A 24,519-nucleotide genomic window follows, 5' to 3' on the forward strand; every position below is an offset into this window, starting at 1 on the left:
TGGTCTGCCATGTTTATTAATATACTTTACCATACCTCGCTATTCTTTACAATGCTTACCTATGTTTGTCCCATGCTTTCACTGGGCTTTATTACACTTTGTTATGCTTTTACTGTGGTACACTTTTATAAAGGATTATTCGTCTCAAATATTTTATTTTTCAGCATATTTTTCATGTTTTTGTTCGGTCATTTAAAATAGACACAGTAAAGTTTTTTATTGTGTTTTTGATGACTGATTAACCTGAATAATCAAAAGTTGACATGACAGGACAGTGCTGTATAGCACAAAGACAACAGGTACCTTCAAGGAGTATAGCCGGTGCCACTAATGCTATTACATGACCACGACAGGTTTCTAAAATGACATCCGACAACACCTCTGATGCATAGCTGGCTGCCGCACCTACTGTACACACCAAATTGCACTGCCTTCCATGAATACTACAGCCTGCAAATTAAGTTTATATAACAACATAAACAAAGCATTTGTAGCTGTCCTGTTTTTCTTTTAAATTACATCTTAGAACTGGTTAATTTGAGCTAAGAATATCTGGCAGCATTATAAAGTTTCAAACAGTTTCAAAACCTTTGTTAAGTTATTTGAAGTCAAGTTAAAGGTTGCATCCAAGAAAAACAGACATCTGCAAACTATTTTTAAAACCAGCAAAGGACAAAGCCAGGTATTCGTTTTCCTGTTTGCATTGCCCTATTGCTCTGGAACTGCAAATAGCCCCTTTTGTTAAGTGAATATGTTTAGTTTCGAAACTACTTTGAACTACTATTAAAGAGAGAAAGTCCTATATTTAACTATGCTGACTTGGTGGGTTATTGTTATATGGATGATCTCAAGCTTCGTATGTCTTCTATTAAAAATTGCTCAATTTGTCACATACAGTTTTTGAGCTGTTTCCCAGATTTGGATTTGGGCTTTGCATACAGTTCTTCCACATTTGGATACTTGGGAGTATATTATTTACCACAGCACTAAATCCACTTGAAATACTATCCTGTCTTAAAGTTCCAAAAGATCAAGGGCCCTTTATAAAGTTTATTTTAATGGTGTAATATTAGCAATAACTAAGCTGTTTCTTTTTTTTTATTCCTCTCAGAAAAATGGTGTTTGTATTTGTACTGTAATTAGTCAAAATGCAGTGTGGCCCCATCTGTCTGCGATTATGGGAGTTTTTAAATGTTCTGTCACGTAAATTTAACATATACCAGATACTGTCTGTATGACTGATAAGCATGCAGTACAGCAGTATAGCAGTGTAGGTTACCTGTAAAGGTGTGTTGTTCTGTGTTTATTTCTGCACAAGGCTGAGAGAATTGTATCTGTAACACATCATCACATTTCCTTTAACAGTTCTCCTTTTATCATGGTTGACAGCAATTAGTTTCTACTTGGGACCAAATGGTTAGGACAAAATAACACAGAGAGGACTAATATGCAGGCCTTTTTATATAAAAAGTCATCTTTAGCTGATTTCGCAGACCTAATGTTGGTCTACTAAATGCTACAATAAAGTACAGACAGTGACTTTACAGGGTATACACGGCAATATTCTATGATTCTCTAAAAATCCATAGACGTGTTTTTTAATTTCCAATATATGAGCTCTTTAACAGCAAGGTAAACTGCACCATAGTAATGCAAATGCCTTGAAACGTATATACAGGGCCAATACATTGCAATATAAGGAAGTTATCTTCACAAGGGGTATTTTATTGTGTTTTTTTCATATAGAAAATGTTAGGATATGTTGGGGTGATTTGAAAACCCTTGAAACTTAGCAGTGTTCATTTGTTGTTGTTCATTTAAACACACAGATGGTCCAGCATTACTGAGAATCCACTGCATAGCAGCAAATTACTATAGCATCTGCTGTTCCTGGGAGCAAAATGTGAAGACCTTTCTGCCTACTGAGTACATTTCAACCTTCAGGTGGGAGATTCATTCTTTTAAAGAATACATTCAAATGTATTATCTGTCAAACCTCCCAATGTACCTGTCACCAAACATTTCAACAATTACCTCCATCTTTGTCTAGTCTTATGGTATACTTTTAAAGAACATATTTGTTATGAATATTTACACCAAGCTGTGATGAAGTGAGGAGTGGAAAGGGTACCGATGTTAATTGATAAAATCAATAACAAACTTATTTTATTTTCAATACATGCAGCCCCTCTCTAACACATGCAGTCATCTTGTCATTTTGCACATAAACAGGTACCTGTCGTGGTTGTTAAGACCATTGCTAAGGAAATAGAAAACACCTTTCTAGCCTATAGCACCATTCTGTGATCATAGCGTCACAAGCAGCAGGGAGCCCGGGAATCAAAATGTGTAGGCGGGAAGCAAAGACAGATTTCTGATCACTGATCACAGAAAATCCTGAGGAAAATGATTTTAGTGATTTTTGAGTTTTGTCACAGACACGAAAAAAAACAAAACAACAACAACATGGAGAGTACAAAGTACCTGCGGCGGTGGAGTGTGCTTTTAATAAGTATACTGTCAACTGGGAGAGAAACAAGCAGGTTGCATCCTGCCAGCACTGTAAAGTGACAATATGAATAAACTGCATTCAAAACACAGCTCCGGTAATTGCCACTAATTTATACCGGTAGGTTTTTAGTTTTTTTCAACAGCTAAAATGAGAATCTAAATTAATTAAGAACTCAGGCACAATGCAACAGCTGTATTTTTCCAAAATGAGTAGGTAGTCAATATACGATATTACAAAAAAATAATACAAATGCCAGGGCAAATTAAACAACACGGCAGAAAAAGTACTGAATATTTATTTTTCAGGTTTTGTTAGCACACAAATAAAGGTAATAAATGTATGGAAAACATTTCTAATAAATAACATTTTGCCTAGTGAAAGTTTGAAAAGCAAATAATTTGGAAGGTATTTAGTGTTTTTTTTATTTAATTGAGCTATTTTTAAATTTCCCTTTAAATCCAATTCTGAGTAAAAACATTATTTTATTTTTTTTCCGGTCACATCTTATACTTTAACTTTAACTTGACATTTTATGTATATGTATAAAAGATGACTTTGTTTTTGTACTTTTTTCAGTACAGTATTATGTTTTGTCCTGCCATTAGGACTCCAACACACACCTTTTTATTATGTTTTGTGCTTTTGTGAAACAGTATCTGCTACTTAAAAATGTCTACTTGACATTTAATGGAAAAAGACACTCCATAGCTCAGCTTACTAAGAGGAGAGATATGTAGTACACATTCTGTTACCTGTGAATTATATAAAACTGAATTATATAAAATTATGCCTCAGTTTCTTTATTTTTCTATTTGTCTCCTATGTGTTAAAACCTTGAAGTAATATCTCAACGTGAAATTAAATGCCGTTATGAAACTCTGTTGTGAGTCATTACATCGAACAGTGCAAAATGCAGTACACATAATGAGACAAAGAGGTTCCAATGAAAAGGATCATTAGCATGTCAAAATGATTTCAACTGTATGCCTAGGATGTCTGGCAACATACACATATAAACATCACGTTCCATAAAAGGTACACTAATACAGCGTTTATCATCTTATACATAGCACCACTAAGTGCAATGCAGGCGGTTTATTTAAATTTAGTGTTATTACTGTATTTTAATACTGGTTTTGGAGGAATCTGCCAGTACAAGTTTCAGTCTCAATTATATTAGCAGACAAGCGACTCCAATGCTTTTAATGGTTTTGCTGCACGTACTTGTGCCCCGTGCTCAAAATAAATAATTCGACAAAGATGGAGATATTGCATGGGGTACTCCAGGGTACCGTGATTAGTCTCATATAACAAATAAGGGGTGGGTGAAGTCCACCAGAAATAATCACTAGCAGCATTAAACAGCAGAGCTCCTTTTTGTCGGCACAATGTGAGAATGCTAGGGACTGCACATTTTGGTCCGTATTGCCTGCCAAATAAGCCTGCTAAGAAGGTTGCTTTTTTAAAACATACCGGTATACCAGGAAATCCCACAGAGACCTGGATCTTGTTTACAGTGCTGTCCTAGTATATGAATATAAGAAATATGAGTGACTTCAAGTTTCATCAGTCCAACACAACACATTCCATGATGTGTTCACAATGTGTGCAGGGCAGTAGTCCATAATGTTTGACACTGTATATGCGCTTGGCTATATGAGAAGAAAATAACAGCAAGGGTTGGCTGCTATTCAGCTGAAGAGTAGCGTGTCTAATAATTCAAAGATCGTTCCTTTTGTAATTTATTCAGTTTCTTCTCTTGAACATCTGCTTTAGCTAGGAAACCCTGTATTGATGTATTACTGTAACTGCTGGTTTCTCATCCCCAATAACCGTCAACTTGCTCTTGTAGAAAACTTTTTTAGAGCCCACCAACTTAACATCATTGTAAAAATGATCATTTGCTGTCTGACTGAGGGGGGTGGAATCATTGGGTGATATTCATTAGGCAAATGGTAAATCAGCAAAATATGCCTGGAAGTGGGATAGCAGAGACCACTTCTTTGACAGCTTTCTATTTCAATAAGTTGAACTCTATACATATCAACAGCAAACAATACGGGACTTCTAAAGCTTTTCATGCCAAGGCACGCAACACAAAGCATGCCCATAAGATTGTTCGGCTCACTTCCACTCCAAATGAAAAATAGGCACAATTAATGTCAGAACCTTTTAATTTGATTTTATCGTCAGGCTGGGCATTACTTTCACTCACGGTCTCACCAACACAGTCCCTACCCTACCGAAACTCTTCACCCCACAACCTAATTAATCATCAATTGTTCAATTATTCACTCCAGCCACATTCTCACATGGAGTTGGCAGGGAGAGATTAAGTCCTTCCCTTCCAACTCAACACAACACATGTGCAGGGCCTCTGCCCTGTCACACATTGTTTATCTACTTTAGAAAGTATGGTTGAATTAAAGTAACAAGTTATCCATCCTTCAACTCCAACTGTTATAATGTGCTTTACAACAGATGGTAAATAGTACTTCTGAAATAGAAATAAAACATCCAAAACATACCGTAAAACAACGGAAAACATTTCCAAGAGCTTTTATTTTTCTTGCTTTGATGTTGACTTTTCAAATCCGGCAGTTGTTTCATTTTATAGTTCCCAAATGGTGGACATAATGTTTGCCTTGCCCATTTTTGTCCCATGTTAAACTTTTTACAAAACAAAAACAAAAAAGGTATGTATTTAGTTATTAATATTAATAATAGCACCACTGTTTTGTTCTGTTTAGGCATGCCTCTAAAGCGAGCGAGACATGTCATCAGGACTTCTTCAGAACAAATGTGTGCACCATAAAAAACCCCAAAAACTGGCACTCTTCTTATGTGGTTAACATCACTGAAGTGAACCCTCTTGGATCCACATTTACCTTGTCTAAAATACAGTTCCTTGATATTGGTAAGTTGGTAAACTCAGTTGAATACTTGTGTACTATTTTTTTTTGTAATGTTTTTTACAAACACATTTCATTTCAGGCTTAGAATTCAGAATCCTTCATTGAGTCTTCAGACTGTTTTTTTCTTAAACAATATCTAATCTTTTTTGTACAGTGTTTTATGTTGTTATACAGAATATATATATATATATATATATATATATATATATATATATATATATATATATATATATATATTTTTTTTTTTTTTTTTTAAATGGAAAAATACAATTTTGCTAACATGCCAACACTACAGTTATGTGAGCAATTAAATACTTTAGAACTACAATTACAACTTTCATACCAGTCTGGTGTAACCCCCTCAGGAAAGCATGAATTAGGCAGTGTTCACATGCAAGCATGTCTACACTTTCAGCATGCAGGAGCTATGCCTCAAACATACTGTATTTACTCACTCTGTTATATAATAGTTCCTTGGAAACTAGATGAACATTTTCTATGGTATGTTGTTGATGCAAAATGCTTTCACCACACACTGGGACAAATTCTCAAAATGATTGTGTAGGAGCAAATTATATGCAGTATGAAACTTTATTACACTTGTGTTTTTAAATTGCAAAAGAAAAGTCTGTTGTAGTTGCAGATAGACAAAAACATACACTATCACAATCACATACACTATCACTATCACATACACTATCACATACACTATCTGATATTTCTGTTAAATAATGAGGCTCATGCAGATTGTAACATCAATATTTATTATTTTACTATAGATTTGTTATTCGTTTGTTGTTATACTTTGGGCAAGATTCTCAGAAAATAAGTATTTTTTCAAATTGATTTTTTTCGTTAAGGTTTGCTTGGATGATATGTTAGCTTAATAATAATGAGATACTGTACTTGCATACTTAAATGGAGGGAATGTCTACTAGTTATCCTTTTTTCTGAGGAATTTTCGTACTTAAATGCCAGAAGTGTTTGTCCGTTTTCAAAGCTGGATATGAAAACCGATTTCTGTTTATCAATAACAAAGACACATAGGCCTATGGATTGTAGCTGCATTAATTACATACTTTTGTTAATTATAGTGTGAAAATGTATTAAATGTATTACACCTTCTTTAAACGAATATATAACATATACATTGTGTTTGGATTTGCTCATTATTGAATGCAACATTTTTTTTTAAAATGTACTACAGAAATTACTGTAATTATGAAAAATAATCTCTAATTACTAGTGCACTGACAGTATAAGTCCCTTCGTTATACTGATCATCCCATATGCCTAAGCATTTGTAGCCTGCGTGTCTCTCAATGGGTTTGACGGATTGCAATACAAATTTTGCAGACATTTTTGATTTATTAGCTAGCATAACCTCATTTTTTATAACTAAATGCCCACTTATCTTGAGGAAGAGTGTCCCATATTATATGCTACATTAGGTGAAAAACATTCCCTTTCCTCAAGGAGTGAGATTATAATATGGCAAGCCATCCCTAATTGCCTCATTTATCATCTGTTTAGAGCAACGACTTCCTGGTGGTTCAAATGGCAAGCTTCTGCTTGTTGTGGTCAGTAGGCCTTGGCTTAGCATAGCACGCCTAACCTAATGTTCGTGTTCTGTTGTCCTGTAGTGAAGCCAGATCCCCCAGAGCGAGTCTCAGCAGAGCCTGTCCATGGTTCCCCAAGACGACTGCGAGTGTACTGGGAGTATCCTGCCACCTGGCCCAAAGAGAGCTCTTTCCCCCTGAGGTTTCAGGTCCAGTACAAGCCTATGGAATCAAGGTCCTGGTCTGTGGTGAGTTTTAGCAGGTCAATTACCTGTGGTTTGTGGTCAGATGACAAATGCTGAGGTTTCAATTGTTTGCCCTTTGTTGACAAGTGCAAAAACAGAAACTACTAGAAAAAAAGGAGTCAGCAATACAGCTGGAACGTTATAGAAGAACATGTTTCAGTCACTTTGCATATTCCATTTTTAGTTCTTGTTTATGTTTCCTTTCCACTTTGCAGCTTTGTGCAAGATGGTAACGTAGGGACTGCTTTGTCCACACAGCAAGCACAATGCATTCCCTACGTGTAGCTGGTGCATCAGCTATTCCAGCAGATGGAATATTTGTTTCATTTGGTTGGTCCCCCTTCTGATATCCTGATTCGATATGAAAATACTGTAGATACATGACTAAAACAGTTAGCAAAGTGATAGACAATGTAGTAATATATGTGGGTTGGAGTTAGTAATCTAACATAAAAGCTTATACTGTATTTGTAAACTTAAATTTCTTTTTTCGGGTTCTCTACTGTATGTGGCTAATCAAGTGGGAAGTACTGTAACCTAGGTGTTATCTTAATTTCATGCAACAGAAAACATGAGGATAGACAGTAAGATTATGTTATTGTATTTATTATTATTATTATTATTATTATTATTATTATTATTATTAGTAGTAGTAGTAGTAGTAGTAGTAGTAGTAGTAGTAGTAGTCGTAGTATTTCTATTTATTTATTTATTACCATTTTTCAAGAATACCGTTATTTAAACAGTTTATAATTAAGGTTTGATAACTTTACCAGACTGTTATTAAAGAACCCTAGAACTGTCTAAAACAGGTTTGTGATTATCAAAACTATTTTATTCATAACAAACAGACTTTGAAAACAATGTGTTTCAATAGATTAGTATAAATAGGTGGAAGGAAATGAAGTAAATAAGTATTTTGCTTTTCATGAAACCACCTGGTAGCTTTATTTAGTCAGGATATCCGAATTCAAAATCTTGTGTTTTGAAATAATGCCACTGCTGGACAAAACGTAGCTGCATGTTGTTGAAGTGAGTTATCTCACGGTCACAGACTGCAGTGTCTCAGCAGCACTTAAATAAATACATTATTTAAATAAACCTCTGCCTTTTAGGTTTATATACAGATCCATTTAAAAAGCTAACATACCTTTAAAAATCAAACATTCTGTACATTAAAATAGCTGATTTAGTAGAACAATAAAGAAAAATACAACAATAAATACCTTGAAAGAATTATTGTATTTTATTTTTTATTTCGTTTTCAATTTCACTTCAATTTAGGAAGTTCTTCTTGAGCAGGAGGATGTCTGTTTGTTTTGGATGGTTTATGCATCTGTGTTTTAGCATCTGTTTTATTTATGTAACACAGGTGGAAGCTACACATCTCACGACAGAATTAACAGATGTTTTAGCTGGTCATTTTCACATAATCCAAGTCAGAGCAATGGATTTATTGGGTAACGGAAACTGGAGTGAATGGAGCACTGAAATCAAAGCTCTTCCTTGGCTTGGTAAGCATCTTTGTACACAGTGCCTCTCAGGTGTCTGGAAAACTTAAATGAATCCCAGAAAGAATATTTTTTTATATATATATATTTTTTTTGTTATTTTTTATTTGTATAGATACCATACATGTCTATTTACTTTATACAAATTATTGTTACTTCGGTTCTTTTAAAATGAGTTTTGTCATCTGGGGTAAATATAAGGTGCACGTTGTTGCTTCATCAGGGGGCAAATTCTCCAGGAACATCACGCTTCTAGGAGAATCTATACATAAATGTAATCCTAATCTAAAATGTTAACCCCAGACTTCAAAATTGCTATTCAGTCCCCTAGCCGGGCGATCAAAATAGTATTCTCAACACAAGAGATGCTATTCAAAGTGGAATTTTCCAGATAATTTTGTACTGATGAATCAATTATATTCATTTAGAGTACAGCTCAAGCAAACCATTTCTTGTTCAGTGTAACAGAAGGAAATGTTTTCAGCAACTTGTTGGTTTAATTTGATCAACTTTCTGTGATCTTTCTTTATACAGTTGGAAGAAAATGATACACTTCCAACATCTAAACTAACCACATTTGTATTTTGTACATTAGAACCAACTCCTAAACCAGAGGAGTCTGAAAGCAGTACACAGAGTCACACAGAAAATACAGATCATTCTTCAACTTCAGAATCGAAAGGTAAATGTTAGTACAGTATGACTGTTAAGTACTTAAACCAATGCAAAGTTTTTACCAGACCGGTAAAACTAGTAATGTTATAGAAATATAGTTAACTGTCATGTTCCAAAAAATAAAGCATTACACATCCCCACGTGTTGCTCATTTGGAATGAAAACCAGCAGACACAGGGGGTCCCCAGGACCGGGGCTGAAAACCACTGATTTAGAGGACAGATCTCAAACCCTAGTGCATTAGAGCGGACATTTTGAAAAGAGCTTTGAAACAGACTTTAAAGTTAAGTGTTAAAAGATGTCAGGATGTTAACAATGAAAAAAAATTGCAGGTACGTTATTTAAACAGTTGTAGCAGCTTGTGGGGACGTATAACGCTATATTTTTCAGAACCTTGCTACTTACTCTTGAAAAGGACTTACTGAGTATTTTTGAATGCTATTAACATCTTGTTTTTTCCTTTTAGAAAAATCAAACTTTTTCTAAGTAAATCTTACATAATGTGAAAATCTCTGTAGATAAAAAGGTCAAGCTTCTGAATTTAAATTAGATTTGGCTACAGTTTGTAAATGTCATGCTGCGATTGAAAAAATAAATAAATAAATAAAAAAGAAAGAAAAATTGGGATTGAAGCTCACCATCAGCGGTTACACATAGTGCCAAAGGAAACATCCTATATTAGAGCTTGAAAAGTGTTGATGGTAGAAAATTTAAAAAAAAAAAAACCTTTCATCCTTACAAACTGTTTCAACAAACATGAACCCAGGAAACCAATTACTCCTTTTTAAATGTACAGGATTCTACTCTATGTGTTTATTTAAAGTTCTATTAATAGGTTGCAGCATGACTGGGCCAAAATAAATTGATGTTGTGGTTCCAGTTATGGTGCGGAATAAAATAGGGTAGGTAGGGTGACATGGGTAGGTTATCGTGACAATGACAATACTGTACTTATGTGCACTATACATTAATGCAAAATTATTATTAGTTCATTATTAGTGTATCATCATTAAGTTACCTGTAATTTTAGCTGTACACAGCTCACATTCAAATTACTGTAGGTCTATGCACGTCTATATATAATGGCTTGGATTAAGTGCTGTGATTGGCTGAACAAGATCACATGACCGTGCGGTAATAATTGTCTTAGCACACGACTGTGACATCATAGACCAACTTACTTACCTGATCTATTAATATTACTATGCCTTAATAGTAAACATGTCAACATACAACTGAAACAACATTTAAATCACTCAACAATCTGTTTTTTTTTCATCTCTGTCACTAAGAATTACAGAAAAACTGGCAAGTATACTGTGGTATTTATTTAGTCAGAGAACAGAACAAAGAAAACTCTGAGGCAAGCAGTAACAGTAACACTATTCAAAAGCCATCTGAGAAATCACCACGTAAGTCTCACTCAGCATGTAATATATATGCAGCAGCGGCATCTACTTATTAAACTAAATATCGCCTTATAAAACTGACTAGTGAGTATGCAATTTTTTAATTCAACACAACATGTACATCTCATCACTACCCTCCGATTTCAGAAACATATTTAAAACACAATTAAAATCTCTCCTGCTCTCTGCTGACACAACCGTTGGGCTTCAGGTTGGGTTCGGCATAAAATTCTATTGTGCTCGCCGCGGACGGGAAGGACTGCGGCACTGCGCAAACTGACACAGAAGTCGTTTAGTCCACATATAATCTAATGCTGGTTTACAATCTAGGGAAATTATGCCAGTTACCGGCCATCGGTGTGAAAAAAGCCTCAGAAATTATTGGTCAGCTTCTCTTGAAGACCGCAAAGCCTGAGCAGGATCATTTCCTACAAAAAAAAATCAAAAAAAAAAAAAACCTCCCTCGAGTGCCAGTGCAGTGTTTGGCTGTTCCATGAATCCTCCCTCAGATGTTATTTCATCTTGAAAATGTTACAATAAATGGAAAAGTTCAATGTTATGTTTATGGCAAATAAATAAAAAAGTACAAAATATATGTTACAGTCAAACAGTCTTCAGGGACTATTTTTTCTCAGTGGAAGGATACATTATGTATTTCTTATTTTTTTTCCTTAAAGCTAGTTTGTGTAATTATTTAAATAAAAACAAAATGTAGCCATTTTATAAGCGGCCTCACAACGCACCCATTGTCTTACCGTACACCCTGTCATAGGTTATTTTTTATATATAATGATTTCCATTACACGAGAGTAGATTTTAAAACTTCATGCTGATTTGAACTCGGCTCTCGCCAAGATATATATATATATATATATATATATATATATATATATACACAGTGCCTTGGAAAAGTATTCAGACCCCTGACCAATTCTCTCATATTACTGAATTACAAATAGTACATTGAAATTTCGTTCTGTTTGATATTTTATTTTAAAACACTGAAACTCAAAATCAATTATTGTAAGGTGACATTGGTTTTATGTTGGGAAATATTTTTAAGAAAAATAAAAAACTGAAATATCTTGCTTGCATAAATATTCAACCCCCACACATTAATATTTGGTAGAGCCACCTTTCACTGCAATAACAGCTTTAAGTCTTTTGGGGTAAGTATGTACCAGCTTTGCACACAGTGTCTGAGTGAGTTTGGCCCATTCTTCTTGGCAGATTTGCTCCAGGTTGTTCAGGTTGGTTGGACGATGCTTGTGGACCGCAATTTTCAAATAGTGCCACAGATTCTCAATGGGATTGAGATCAGGACTTTGACTGGGCCACTGTAGGACATTCACCTTTTTGTTCTTGAGCCACTCCAATGTTGTTTTGGTCTTGTGCTTGGGATCATTGTCCTGCTGAAAGGTGAATTTCCTCCCAAGCTTCAGTTTTTTAGCGGACTGAAGCAGGTTCTCTTGCAGTATTTCCCTGTATTTTGCTCCATCCATTCTTCCTTCAATTTTAACAAGTTGCCCAGTCCCTGCTGATGAGAAGCATCCCCACAGCATGATGCTGCCACCACCAAAAAGCCAAAAAGCGCTATCTTGGTCTCATCTGACCACAAAACCTTTTCCCACATTGCAGCTGGGTCACTCTCATGCTTTCTGGCAAACTCCAGACGTGCTTTCAGATTGTACTTTTTGAGTAACGGCTTCTTTCTTGCCACCCTCCCATACAGGCCAGTGTTATGCAGAGCTCTTGATATGGTTGACTGGTGCACCATTACTCCACTCCCAGCCACTGAACTCTGTAGCTCCTTCAAAGTGATTGTTGGCCTCTCTGTGGCTTCTCTCACAAGTCTCCTTCTTGTTTGAGAGTTTTGAGGGACGGCCTTTTCTTGGCAGTGCCTGGGTGGTGTGATGCAGCTTTTACTTCCTGATTATTGATCCATCTGTGCTCACTGGGATATCCAAACACTTGGATATTATTTTGTACCCTTTCCCTAATCTATGCATTAACTTCTGTAGAATGCTCTTTGGTCTTCATTTTCCTTCAGATTCACAGCCTAACCAATTATCCTTCAACAGTGGGGTTTTTATCCAGAAAATGTGACAGCAACTTTAATGGTTCACAGGTGGAGGCCAATGGTAAGGTAATTGTGTCTTCGTTAGGGCAATTTCTTTCATCGGTGTAAACTGGGAGCTTCCACAGCACAGGGGTTGAATACTTATGCAAGCAAGATATTTCAGTTTTTTATTTTTCTTAAAAATATTTCCCAACATAAAACCAATGTCACCTTACAATAATTGATTTTGAGTTTCAGTGTTTTAAAATAAAATATCAAACAGAACGAAATTTCAATGTACCATTTGTAATTCAGTAATATGAGAGAATTGGTCAGGGGTCTGAATACTTTTGCAAGGCACTGTATATACAGACGTGCTCAAATTTGTTGGTACCCCTCCACAAAAAACGAAGAATGCACAATTTTCTCTGAAATAACTTGAAACTGACAAAAGTAATTGGCATCCACCATTGTTTATTCCATATTTAATAGAAATCAGACTTTGCTTTTGATTTTTTTATTCAACATAATATTGTAAATAATAAAACAAATGAAAATGGCATGGACAAAAATGATGGGACCGCTAACCTAATATTTTGTTGCACAACCTTTAGAGGCAATCACTGCAATCAAACGTTTTCTGTAGCTCTCAATGAGACTTCTTCACCTGTTAACAGGTAGTTTGGCCCACTCTTCCTGAGCAAACTGCTCCAGCTGTCTCAGGTTTGATGGGTGCCTTCTCCAGACTGCAAGTTTCAGCTCTTTCCATAGATGTTCGATAGGATTCAGATCAGGACTCATAGAAGGCCACTTCAGAATAGTCCAATGTTTTGTTCTTATCCATTCTTGGGTGCTTTTAGCTGTGTGTTTTGGGTCATTATCCTGTTGGAGGACCCATGACCTGCGACTGAGACAGAGCTTTCTGACACTGGGCAGTACGTTTCGCTCCAGAATGCCTTGATAGTCTTGAGATTTCATTGTGCCCTGCACAGATTCAAGGCACCCTGTGCCAGGCGCAGCAAAGCAGCCCCAAAACATAACCAAGCCTTCTCCATGTTTCACTGTAGGTATGGTGTTCTTTTCTTTGAAAGCTTCATTTTTTCGTCTGTGAACATAGAGCTGATGTGACTTGCTAAAAAGCTCCAGTTTTGACTCATCTGTCCAAAGGACATTCTCCCAGAAGGATTGTGGCTTGTCAATATGCATTTTAGCAAATTTCAGTCTGGCTTTTTTATGTTTTTCTTTCAAAAGTGGAGTCCTCCTGGGTCTTCTTCCATGGAGCCCACTTTCGCTCAAAAAGCGACGGATGGTGCGATCAGGTACTGACGTACCTTCACCTTGGAGTTCAGCTTGTATCTCTTTGGCAGTTATCCTTGGTTCTTTTTCTACCATTCGCACTATCCTTCTGTTCAATCTGGGGTCGATTTTCCTCTTGCGGCCGCGCCCAGGGAGGTTGGCTACAGTTCCATGGACCTTAAACTTCTTAATAATATTTGCAACTGTTGTCACAGGAACATCAAGCTGCTTGGAGATGGTCTTGTAGCCTTTACCTTTACCATGCTTGTCTATTATTTTCTTTCTGATCTCCTCAGACAACTCTCTCCTTTGCTTTCTCTGGTCCATGTTCAGTGTGGTGCACACAATGATAGCAAACAGCACAGTGACTACTTTTCTCCATTTAAATAGGCTGAATGACTGATTACAAGATTGGAGACATGTGTGATACTAATTAAAGAAACTAATTAGTTTGAAATATCACTATAATCCAATTATTTATTATCTTTTCTAAGGGGTACCAACAAATGTGTCCAGGCCATTTTAGAATATCTTGTAGAATAAGCAATAATTCATCTCTTTTCACAGCTTCTTTGCTTTATTCTATGACATACCAAAGGCATGCAAGTATACATGATAAAATAGCTTTTAATTTCATCACTTTTCAGGAGGAATGAAGCATTATTTCAATGAGCTGTAAGGGTACCAACAAATTTGAGCACGCCTGTATATATATATATATATATATATATATATATATATATATATATATATATACATTTATTTATTTATTTACACACCTGCACAGCACACAAACCCTCTCCTTCACCTTCACCTTCACCAACAATAATTTTCATTCTTCACTAGTTTAAACTGACATTAATTATCCACACCACTAACCAAGTTAACACCCGTGATCACCTTATTTATACACCTGTGGCTGGAGCCTTAATTAATTATTTAATCACTTATTCAACTCATGGCTCCAGCCACCTTCCCATGTGTTTTTGCAGGGACGATTTTAACATCTTTTCCTGCCACCCAATAATCTACACACACACACCTACACCAATAACAACACACAAAACAATCCGAAAATAATACAAATAAGCACAGGGGCGGGGTGTACCCCGTCACAGTGTCCCCGTGTAAAAACACTTGGAAAGGCACACAAGCATAAAAAATGATCAGAGAGGTGGATTAATGATTTCAATTTGATGCCTTTATTTGCTTTTATTAATAATGCGCATGTGTTTTTGTCATTTAGTTGAAAGCGAAGAACAGTATGAGAAGCTGGCCCTACTCGTCTCTCTTGGATCCTTAGGAGGAGTTTTTCTGGCATTGTTGGCTTTTTTTACCATTTTGATCTGGTAAGATGTGGTGTAATACTTTGGCGGGGTATTTGCCAGTTTGACATTTAGTCTAGCGAACCCCTCCTTGTGGATAATAATAGATGTAAGAGAAAAGAAGATAACATATCACCTATTTCACCAGGCTTCTTTAGTGTGCATGATCGTTTCAGGTATATATTTTAGCCCAGTATCTTGGTACATCCCAAAAATGTACCAAGATACTTAAAAATGCTGTGGTATTTTTTTCTTTTCAGTGTTGCTTGGTGTTTTATCTGATTTTTAGCTCAAATACTGGTACATCATGCTGAAATATCTTCATAAAAACCACATATAATGTAGTCATCCCTTCAGTGTAATCTGATACATTTTCTTATTGGTTATTAGGGGAGGGAGGCCTTACAAACTGCTTTAACGTAGCCAGCTGGATATACAGTGGTGGCAATCTATATGTTATTCCAGTAAAAGCTCAGTTATTGACCATTTCAAGATTTAATTTAAGCAGTTATAAATAATGACAGAAAAACCTTTTAGGAACCATTTAGTTAAGACATTTTCATTCTTTTGAAATTGGTCAGTGGTTTGTTTTCGAAGTGAAAGGCCTCCAAATATCATTTTCCAAGGTCTGTCCAAAATAGCTGGAAAAGTAGTTTCCAAAATCATTGGTTATTTTTCTGTCACAATCGGTCTTTGATTACAGTTATTAGTGTACCTCTCACCAGCAATACTTTATTAGGCATAGAGTTAAATAAATATACCAGAATGGGCTTTTTGATGTATGAAGTTCTCACATAATATTTTCACATCTGACTGAAAATTGCTGTTATGATTTTGTAAAGCTTTTTTTTCATTTTGTTAAGGGTAAGACATAAAGGAAAGGAGGAGACATCAAAACAAGAACTTACCTCAATGATGAAGATGAAATCCCTGCCAATGTAGGATGTAGGTACACACTGATCTATTTCTCTCATGTTGCTGTTCAGATAATACTCTCGTAAAAATGATTTGCAGGATCTCAAGACCCATAAATACATATGGAATATGTACTTATTATTATTAAGAACATAAGAAAGTTTACAAACGAGAGGAGGCCATTCATTCTTGCTTGTTTGGTTGTTTGTAGCTTATTGATCTCAGAATCTTATCAAGCAGCTTCTTGAAGGATCCCAGGGTGTCAGCTTCAACAACATTATTATTATTATTATTATTATTATTATTATTATTATTATTATTATTATTATTATTATTATTTCATAGCAGACACCCTTATCCAGGGCGACTTACAATTGTTACAAAATATCACAGTACAAAGTATCACATTACAAAATATCACATTGTAAAGTATCACATTTCATAATATCACTTTACAGAATATCACATTACAGATAAGAGCAGTTGCAAAGTACAATAAAATCAGTAGCAAAAGATTCAAATAAGAGCATAAAATAGAGATTACAGTAAATAATTACATGTCAGAGCAGGTTCCACTAAGAGCAGTTAACTTATATTACCAATATTTGCTTATACGAGTAAAGTCCAGTATGAGCACATAGTAAGTACGATGAATGGATGAGAATGATTTCAAATAAGAGCAATTACAAAAAGAACATGAATACGGATACCTATAAGAGTGAACTTAACAAATTAAATGAACACATGTATATCCCTATATATGTATAGAATACCTCATGCAAAAATATATATTGAGCAATAAAAACATTGAAACATACGTTTATACTTTTAAAGAAATCACAAAAATAAAATTTTAAAAATAAAAACTCCTATTTTACACAGTAATATAATATAATACAATTTAATATAGTATACATGGAGGTGTATAGTGTTCAGGTCATTAAACCTACTGGATACATTTGCAACAGGGCCTTTTTTGTATGTGGAAAGGAAGTATGCCCTTGTCTTTCTCATGATGGATTCTTAGGAAAAGCATTTCATTGTTAACTGCTGTGATTGGCACATGAAGGAAATCCTGCAGTGCCGAGTTAAGGGAGTACGTTAAATAAACCTGCCTGATTTACTGAGGTGATTTTCTTCTTGGAAAATCTTGAGGCACCATAATAAACCACATTAAACACACAAAACAACCATGTATAGATTGTTCCATGTGGATGGTTAATGTTTAATATAGATCTATTTAATTAAATGATATGTCTGGTATGAAAACTTGGCAATATAATACCTGGTAACCTACATGTGAATTAATCATCACCATCTGGAAGTAATATCAATTTAATATTAACACTATGTAGATCTGAGGAACTTTTTTTATTCCTCTCAGAAAACCAAAAATAAAGGAAACAAAACACGTCCATTCCATACTCCAGTTTAGCGCACCACCGGCCCTCGAGGTCCATTCCAGACTGGGTCTGAATTAAAAAAAAAAAGTTTATAGCTCCGCCCTCGCTATACTTTACAATGGATATGGCACCTCCCTAATTCTTTATTCCAGGCAGGCCCTAAATTAGTTAATGAAAGGTGGTATTAGTCAGTTAAATAATGTATTCCTGTAATTAGTCAATTATTATTATTATTATTATTATTATTTATTTCTTAGCAGACGCCCTTATCCAGGGCGACTTACAATTGTTACAAGATGTCACATTATACATTATTTCACATTATACAGATAACACATTATTTTTACATACAATTACCCATTTATACAGTTGGGTTTTTACTGGAGCAATCTAGGTAAAGTACCTTGCTCAAGGGTACAACAGCAGTGTCCCCCACTGGGGATTGAACCCACAACCCTCCGGTCAAGAGTCCAGAGCCCTAACCACTACTCCACTACTCCATACAGTGGTTTGCAGAAGTATTCACCCACCTGCAAAGTTTTCACATTTTGTTGGCACCTGAACGTACTCCACAACACTTTCAAATTAGACTTTACATGTGGAATCTACACAAACTACTCCACATTGATAAAGTTAAAAGAAAATGCATATAGAATAGAAATAAGTAAGATTATACAGAGAAAAACAGATTAGACCTCAGTTGCTTAAGTATTCAACCCCTTTGCTACTGCAGCCCTAAATCAGCTCAGTTGCAAATGATTTGTTTGAAAGGTCACAAAATTTGTGAAATGGTTTCAGCCTGTGTGTACTCAAAGTGGTTTAACTTGTAATAATATATAAAGGTATATAAAGACTTTCAAGCTGCAACTCAGATAGTGATCCAACCAAGCAACCATGAAGACCAAGGAGCTTTCAAAACAAGTCAGAGATAAAGTGGTAGAGAGGCACAGAGCAGGAGAAGGGTACAAGAACATTTCAAAGGCGCTGATTATCCCTCTCAGCAATGGTGAAGTCCATCATAAGAAGTGGAAGATGCATCATACCACCCAGAAACTACCCAGATCAGGTCGCCCTCCCAAACTGAGCAGCCAGGCAAGCAGTAAACTGGTTCGGGATGTCACTCTGAAGCCAACAATGACCTTGATAGATCAGCAAAGTACTGTGTCAGAGATGGGAGTCAGTGCTCACACATCAACAATAAGCTGGTCCCTACACAAAGCTGGCCTGTATGGATGGGTGGCAAGAAAGAAGCCATTACTCAAAAAGCCTCATCTTAAAGCACGTATGGAGTTTGCGAAAAAGCATGTAGATGATACCACAGACATGTGGAAAAAGGTTTTGTGGTCAGACGAGACAAAAATTGAACTTTACGGTCTAAATTCCAAGCATTACGTCTGGCGCAAGTCCAACACTGTACATCACCCAGTCAGCACCATCCCAACTGTCAAGCATGGTGGTGGAAGCATCTTGTTATGGGGATGCTTCTCTTCAGCAGGGACTGGGAAGCTTGTCAGGATAGAGGGGAGAATGGATGGTGCAAAATATAGGCGAATCCTTGAGGAAAACTTGTATGAGTCAGACAAGACTCAACTGGGGAGGAAATTCACATTTTAGCAGGACAATGACCCAAAGCACAAAGCCAAAGCCACACTGGAGTGGTTGAACAAGAAGAGAATTAATGTTCTTGAGTGGCCCAGTCAAAGTCCTGACTTGAATCCGATCGAACATTTATGGCGAGACTTGAAGATTGCAGTCCATCGACGATCCCCAACAAACTTATCAGAACTGGAGCAATTTTCCTGTGAAGAATGGGTGAAAATTTCACCATCCTACTGTGCAAAGCTAGTAGAGACCTATCCAAAGAGACTCATAGCAGTAATTGCTGCAAAAGGTGCTTCTACCAAGTACTGGATTAAGGGGCTGAATACTTGTGCAACCAGTAAAATTTCATTTTGTACATTTTCTTTGCAAGTTTTGCTGACATTTAACCTCCTCCTCAGATAACAGTGTTGCGTTTAACCACTACAGCTTTTAATAAAAAAAAGTTTGTTTGAAAAACTGTGCATACATTATTTGTAATTCAACAAAAATGTGACATTATTGGTAGGGGGTGAATACTTCTGCAAACCACTGTAATTGGAACAAAACCCTGGACTGAAATGGATCTCGAGGGAACAGAGTTCTGCACTGTTGCCATATACTATTCTATTAAAACATTTTTTTTAGGCAATACAGGTCAGAGGAATCAGTTAGTCAGAACACCAGCATATACTACATTCTATAGCCTTTACATTTGTTTACAAATCAACATTAAATACTGGACGTTTTTCTTTTTTTTCAGGTGCACAGATGACATTTACAAGAATCAACCCTTATAGGGTCATCTCAAAGGGAATTATCACCACTGCCATTAATAACAATAGGACAGAAGAAGAGCCATTAAAGATCTTCTGAAAAGAAGTTGCTAACTTGGTGCCTTGTGACTGTCTACATTTACAGATCCAGTATCAACCTGTTTGTTTTGTTTCGTTTCAAGTGGATTTAGTTCAGTCTGTCTTATAAACCTACAGCGATTTTGTAGCACTTGATTCATGGACTGGCTGGAGTTTGCTAAATTCTTCAGTTCTTCACACCAGTGGACACAAAGTGTAATATTTTCTACAGAAAGAACTTGTGAGTTTTACGTAGAGTTGCGTGGATTCCATGTTGTCACAAGAATGAAGATCTCATCAACCATTATCTAGCTACATTTCCCTAAAATAATGTTATTTTTTAGAACTCCCTTCTGAGATGTGCAAAGATCCAAGTACTGGATATTGAGGTTATCTATTAAAAAAGAGATTTCTGTCCTTCATGAATGATTAGAATACAGGGCATTATGTACATATTATTGTATAGCCTTATAACAGTATAAGAAGTAAATGTGCATATTTGGGTGATTTAAATAATAGATACAAACTACCAGTTGTCCACTGTTGGTTGATGTGGAATGCATTGAGATGAGCAGCATTACTGTGCTAAGGAATGAGTTCTACCTCACAGAGATGTGTACAGTGTAAGGAATTTGGTTTTGTAAGCTGGAGGGTCCAAAGGATATGGAGAAGGCTGGTGCAGTAGAATGCACACCTGAATGACTAAAGAGACAGTACGGAGAAGGGCGTTTGTTTGAATGCTGCGGAAAATCATTAGCTACGTTTTCAGGCCTTAACCACATCTGTAACAGCGTTAAAACCTGTATATAAAATAAACCTACAAATAGATCTTAAGTTGCGATTTAAAAAATGTGAATCCCTCTAGTAAGGTGTAGGGCCATGAGAAAAAGAAGCTCTATCACATCTTATTTCTTGGCACACAAAATAAAACCAGGTCACGTTGTAAATCTTGGCAGTAGCCTTTAAGAAATGTGAAAAGAAATCAATAGAGACGTAGGGAACTTGTGTTTAGTCATTTTTGAGTGAAAAGTTGTTGCAGTAATTACAAAAGCACAGTCACTCTTCCTGTTACTTTTCAAATAATTCTAAAACACAATGCTCAACAAATAGGTCCATGGTTGAAACCACAACCTGTAAGGCCTTTTTAAAGTCCACAGTTTTCACTACTTGAACATGTGTGAGAACATACAATCAGAACTACCACAGATGTGGTAAAACCTGAAAACAGAACAAATACAACTAAAGAAAGAGGGCCCAACAGTGAAATTTAGTTTCAGTTAATGCTAATAAAGGTATTCTCATAGAGCACCTTTCAGATTTTTCATTAGAAGATGATATCCTTTTTTGCTGGGTACCATACCAGCAGAATTATGTAAGCATAATAATACAACATTTTATTTGTTATTTTAGCAATTTTATAAACAATATAATCAGATTTTCTACAAATTAAAAGATATACTGTAGTTTAATTCTTTACCTTCAAAACCATACCCTGCCAATTCAGACAAGTTCTGACTCAATTTGTATAGTAGATCTCTGGAATAATATGAATGTTTTAAGAACCCGTGTTTTTAGAAACTTTGTTTTATTTTTTTTACATGTTCTATATTTTAGCATTGTGGATACTTGGATAGTAGATGACACATTAGGGAAATGACTCACCCTGTTTAACAGTTGTTACAGTAAATAGTGTGTGTGTGTGTGTGTGTGTGTGTGTGGTTCCAGTAGGGCCAGTCATCGGGGTACAGTTGGATGAACTTGACTATAAACGGGGCAGCTGGCTTTTTGAGCAAAATACTACAGAATATGGTGAAGCGATACATGGGAAATTTAACAGATGATAGGTTGGTTTATTGAGTTTTAGGAAAGAAGGTCATAAAAAGTGTAAAATATACCAGGGCAGTAGAGGTTTATCAGCTGTCAGTGAGTGAATTTTATGATGGAACAGCTGATATACCATAAATATTTGTATTTTTCATCAATTCCTAGTATTTTGGGTGTTTTAATAAAATATTAACATTCAACCAAAAATGCCTAGACATTAGATAGGTCAGTATTCTGAAAAGAAAACTTCAAGAATGGGCTCATGAATTGGCCAGTGAATATCTGCTGCCTTGGAACTTGAACTCATCAGACTATGAAATGCAAGGCTGGGCCTGGACAGTATTTGGACGGGGTACCTTCTAAGAAAAATGGAGTTCTGAATGAAGTGTTGTTGATTTAGTAGGGGTCAGGGTCCTCACTGGGCCCCAGGCTGGTTTCTTTAGGATGAGATGTTAAACTCTATACCCGGGATATGAATGATGCCATGACAGATGAGCAGGAGTACGTGACCTGTTTTTTTCGGGCCTGGCTAAGTGCCACTTCTTAGTTCTCTAGTAAGTCTCCAGAAGAGATGTGATAATACACTGAGGTCACAATAAGGTCTCAGTCACAAAATCTAGGTCACATTAAGTGGTGTTGTCATTATACAGATCAAATTGTCTTTATTTTGTATGATTTATGATGACATTTTAATTTAATAATGGACTAAAAGGCGCAACTTAAATTAGATGCAGTGCTTTTTGGTTGGGCATCATGATACACACCTCTATTACAGCATGTAAGGAAATATGATTCAAAAATACAATTTACTCAGCTGGTCCCACCTTGTTAAATAAAGGGTTGATTTGATACTACTTAAGTGTTTTTGTTAGACCCTGCAAAACTCACTGAAACAATCAATGGATTTAAAATGAACAAATAAGTATTTAGACTTCAATATTTTGTTTTTAAATGTTATGCATAACACAGGAATTGCATGGAGTTACATTAAAATGATAAGATGTTTGTCCAGTATATTTTAGAAAGGGAAAAACCATTCAAACATATTTTTGATGGTAAAACTTGGCTGAAAAGATGCAATATTCACATACCACAGTAAATGCATTCCATTGCAGAGTGCTCTGTATCTGTTTTATTTATAGACAATTGCATCATCGCACAATTCAGTGTATATTGTTGACCTCCCTTGTCATGATTTTGAATTTGGAATCAATAAAGAAATGTTGTGCATTTAGCATTATAAGCTAAATACATCATGAAAGCTGTAACAACCCAAGGTGTGCATTTTTCATTAGACTTCAGTAAAATGTAGAGCATGTGGCATCCCTATATTTTTTTCTTTGAAATGTCCTTTTGTGGGTAATACACAATCTGAGGTATGGGGTATCAACAGAAGAAAACAAGTTTTGTCATTGTGAGTAAAAAGAAAAAAAGGAGGAGACCACACTTACTGTACAGTGTGTTGTGCGCAGGACAACAGACCGAATAAGCTGATTTTGTTACTATTCATGTATGTATTTTCATGTAATAAAAGTGATTTTAGATCTTGAAACTGGTACTTAATCTCAATCTACACTAATAAATAACTGTGTTTGCAATGATGCTGTGGAATTGGTCACCCATGTGGAAACGCTTGTGATGAGTTATACCAAGGATGAAAGCCCTTCTCAAGGTGTGTATGGTGGACAATAATATTGTTATGTTTTTAGTTTCTTCAAGCAAATTAACTGGGGAGATAGCTTTGTGGAGCAGTTTGAATAAAATGGGTTTAACTACAATGCGTTATGAGCAGATAAATTACACTATGTAACACAATTTGCATAAGCAATTAGGAAATAACACTTACTACCCAGGAACCAAAAAAAAAAAAAAAATCTGTTACACGGTGTTATTTACAATGTCTGACTGCTTACCTCAATTATTTTGACAGAGGCTGCCAAAAAGACTCTGGTTCTAGGAGTCGGGTGCCTGTACCTTTTAATGGTGTCAGAATAAGTGCCAAAGAAGGTATAGGAAGAAGGAGGAAAACACAACAATGGAAGCTCGTCTGAATCGCACCATTTTATTATGTATCTCTTTATAAATTCAGGAGCACGGGGCAGGCAGCTGCCCTTCAACAGTAGGTAACTTTGAAAACGAACAGCTAGCTCTGTGTTTTGTTCTCCAAGTCTGTGTCACAATCTTGCTAACCCGCCTTTACTTTCTATCTGAGTTGTGTCAACCCTAAGCAGCTACTTGGCTGGGATGAAGCAGCAGGTGGCAGTGCGTTGCGTCGACCTTTCAATTATTTCTCCTGATTCACATTCCCACAAATATTCAATGTGCCCTTCATTATCTCTCCCGTCTCCAATATAGACCTTGAATATGTTCTGGCCTATCTTGACTTGGCATGAAGTCAGTAACTCCTTCATTTTATAAAGAACAGATGCTGCCTCTCTT

The 24,519-nt window shown here is 35.9% G+C and overlaps 1 protein-coding gene across 7 annotated transcripts in view; it reads left to right on the forward strand.

The window, feature by feature from the left end:
• LOC117409357 (interleukin-11 receptor subunit alpha) overlaps positions 1-23,681 on the forward strand; it is a 55,734-nt gene extending 32,053 nt beyond the window's left edge. For 6 of the 7 annotated variants that reach the window (XM_058994432.1, XM_034015284.3, XM_058994420.1 and 3 more), the window contains 8 exons: positions 1,830-1,944; positions 5,263-5,429; positions 7,071-7,234; positions 8,604-8,745; positions 9,338-9,424; positions 15,428-15,530; positions 16,370-16,451; positions 20,166-23,681. In XM_058994432.1, coding sequence (XP_058850415.1) covers positions 1,830-1,944; positions 5,263-5,429; positions 7,071-7,234; positions 8,604-8,745; positions 9,338-9,424; positions 15,428-15,530; positions 16,370-16,448 — 857 coding nt within the window. In that variant the 3' untranslated portion in view covers positions 16,449-16,451; positions 20,166-23,681. Of the gene's footprint in view, positions 1-1,829; positions 1,945-5,262; positions 5,430-7,070; positions 7,235-8,603; positions 8,746-9,337; positions 9,425-15,427; positions 15,531-16,369; positions 16,456-20,165 lie in introns of all 7 variants that reach the window. The other variant, XM_058994398.1, reaches the window with a different exon arrangement.
• The last annotated feature ends 838 nt before the right edge of the window (positions 23,682-24,519 follow it).

This window comes from Acipenser ruthenus, chromosome 2 (genome assembly GCF_902713425.1).
Source record: "Acipenser ruthenus chromosome 2, fAciRut3.2 maternal haplotype, whole genome shotgun sequence".
NCBI classification, from domain to species: Eukaryota; Metazoa; Chordata; class Actinopteri; order Acipenseriformes; family Acipenseridae; genus Acipenser; species Acipenser ruthenus.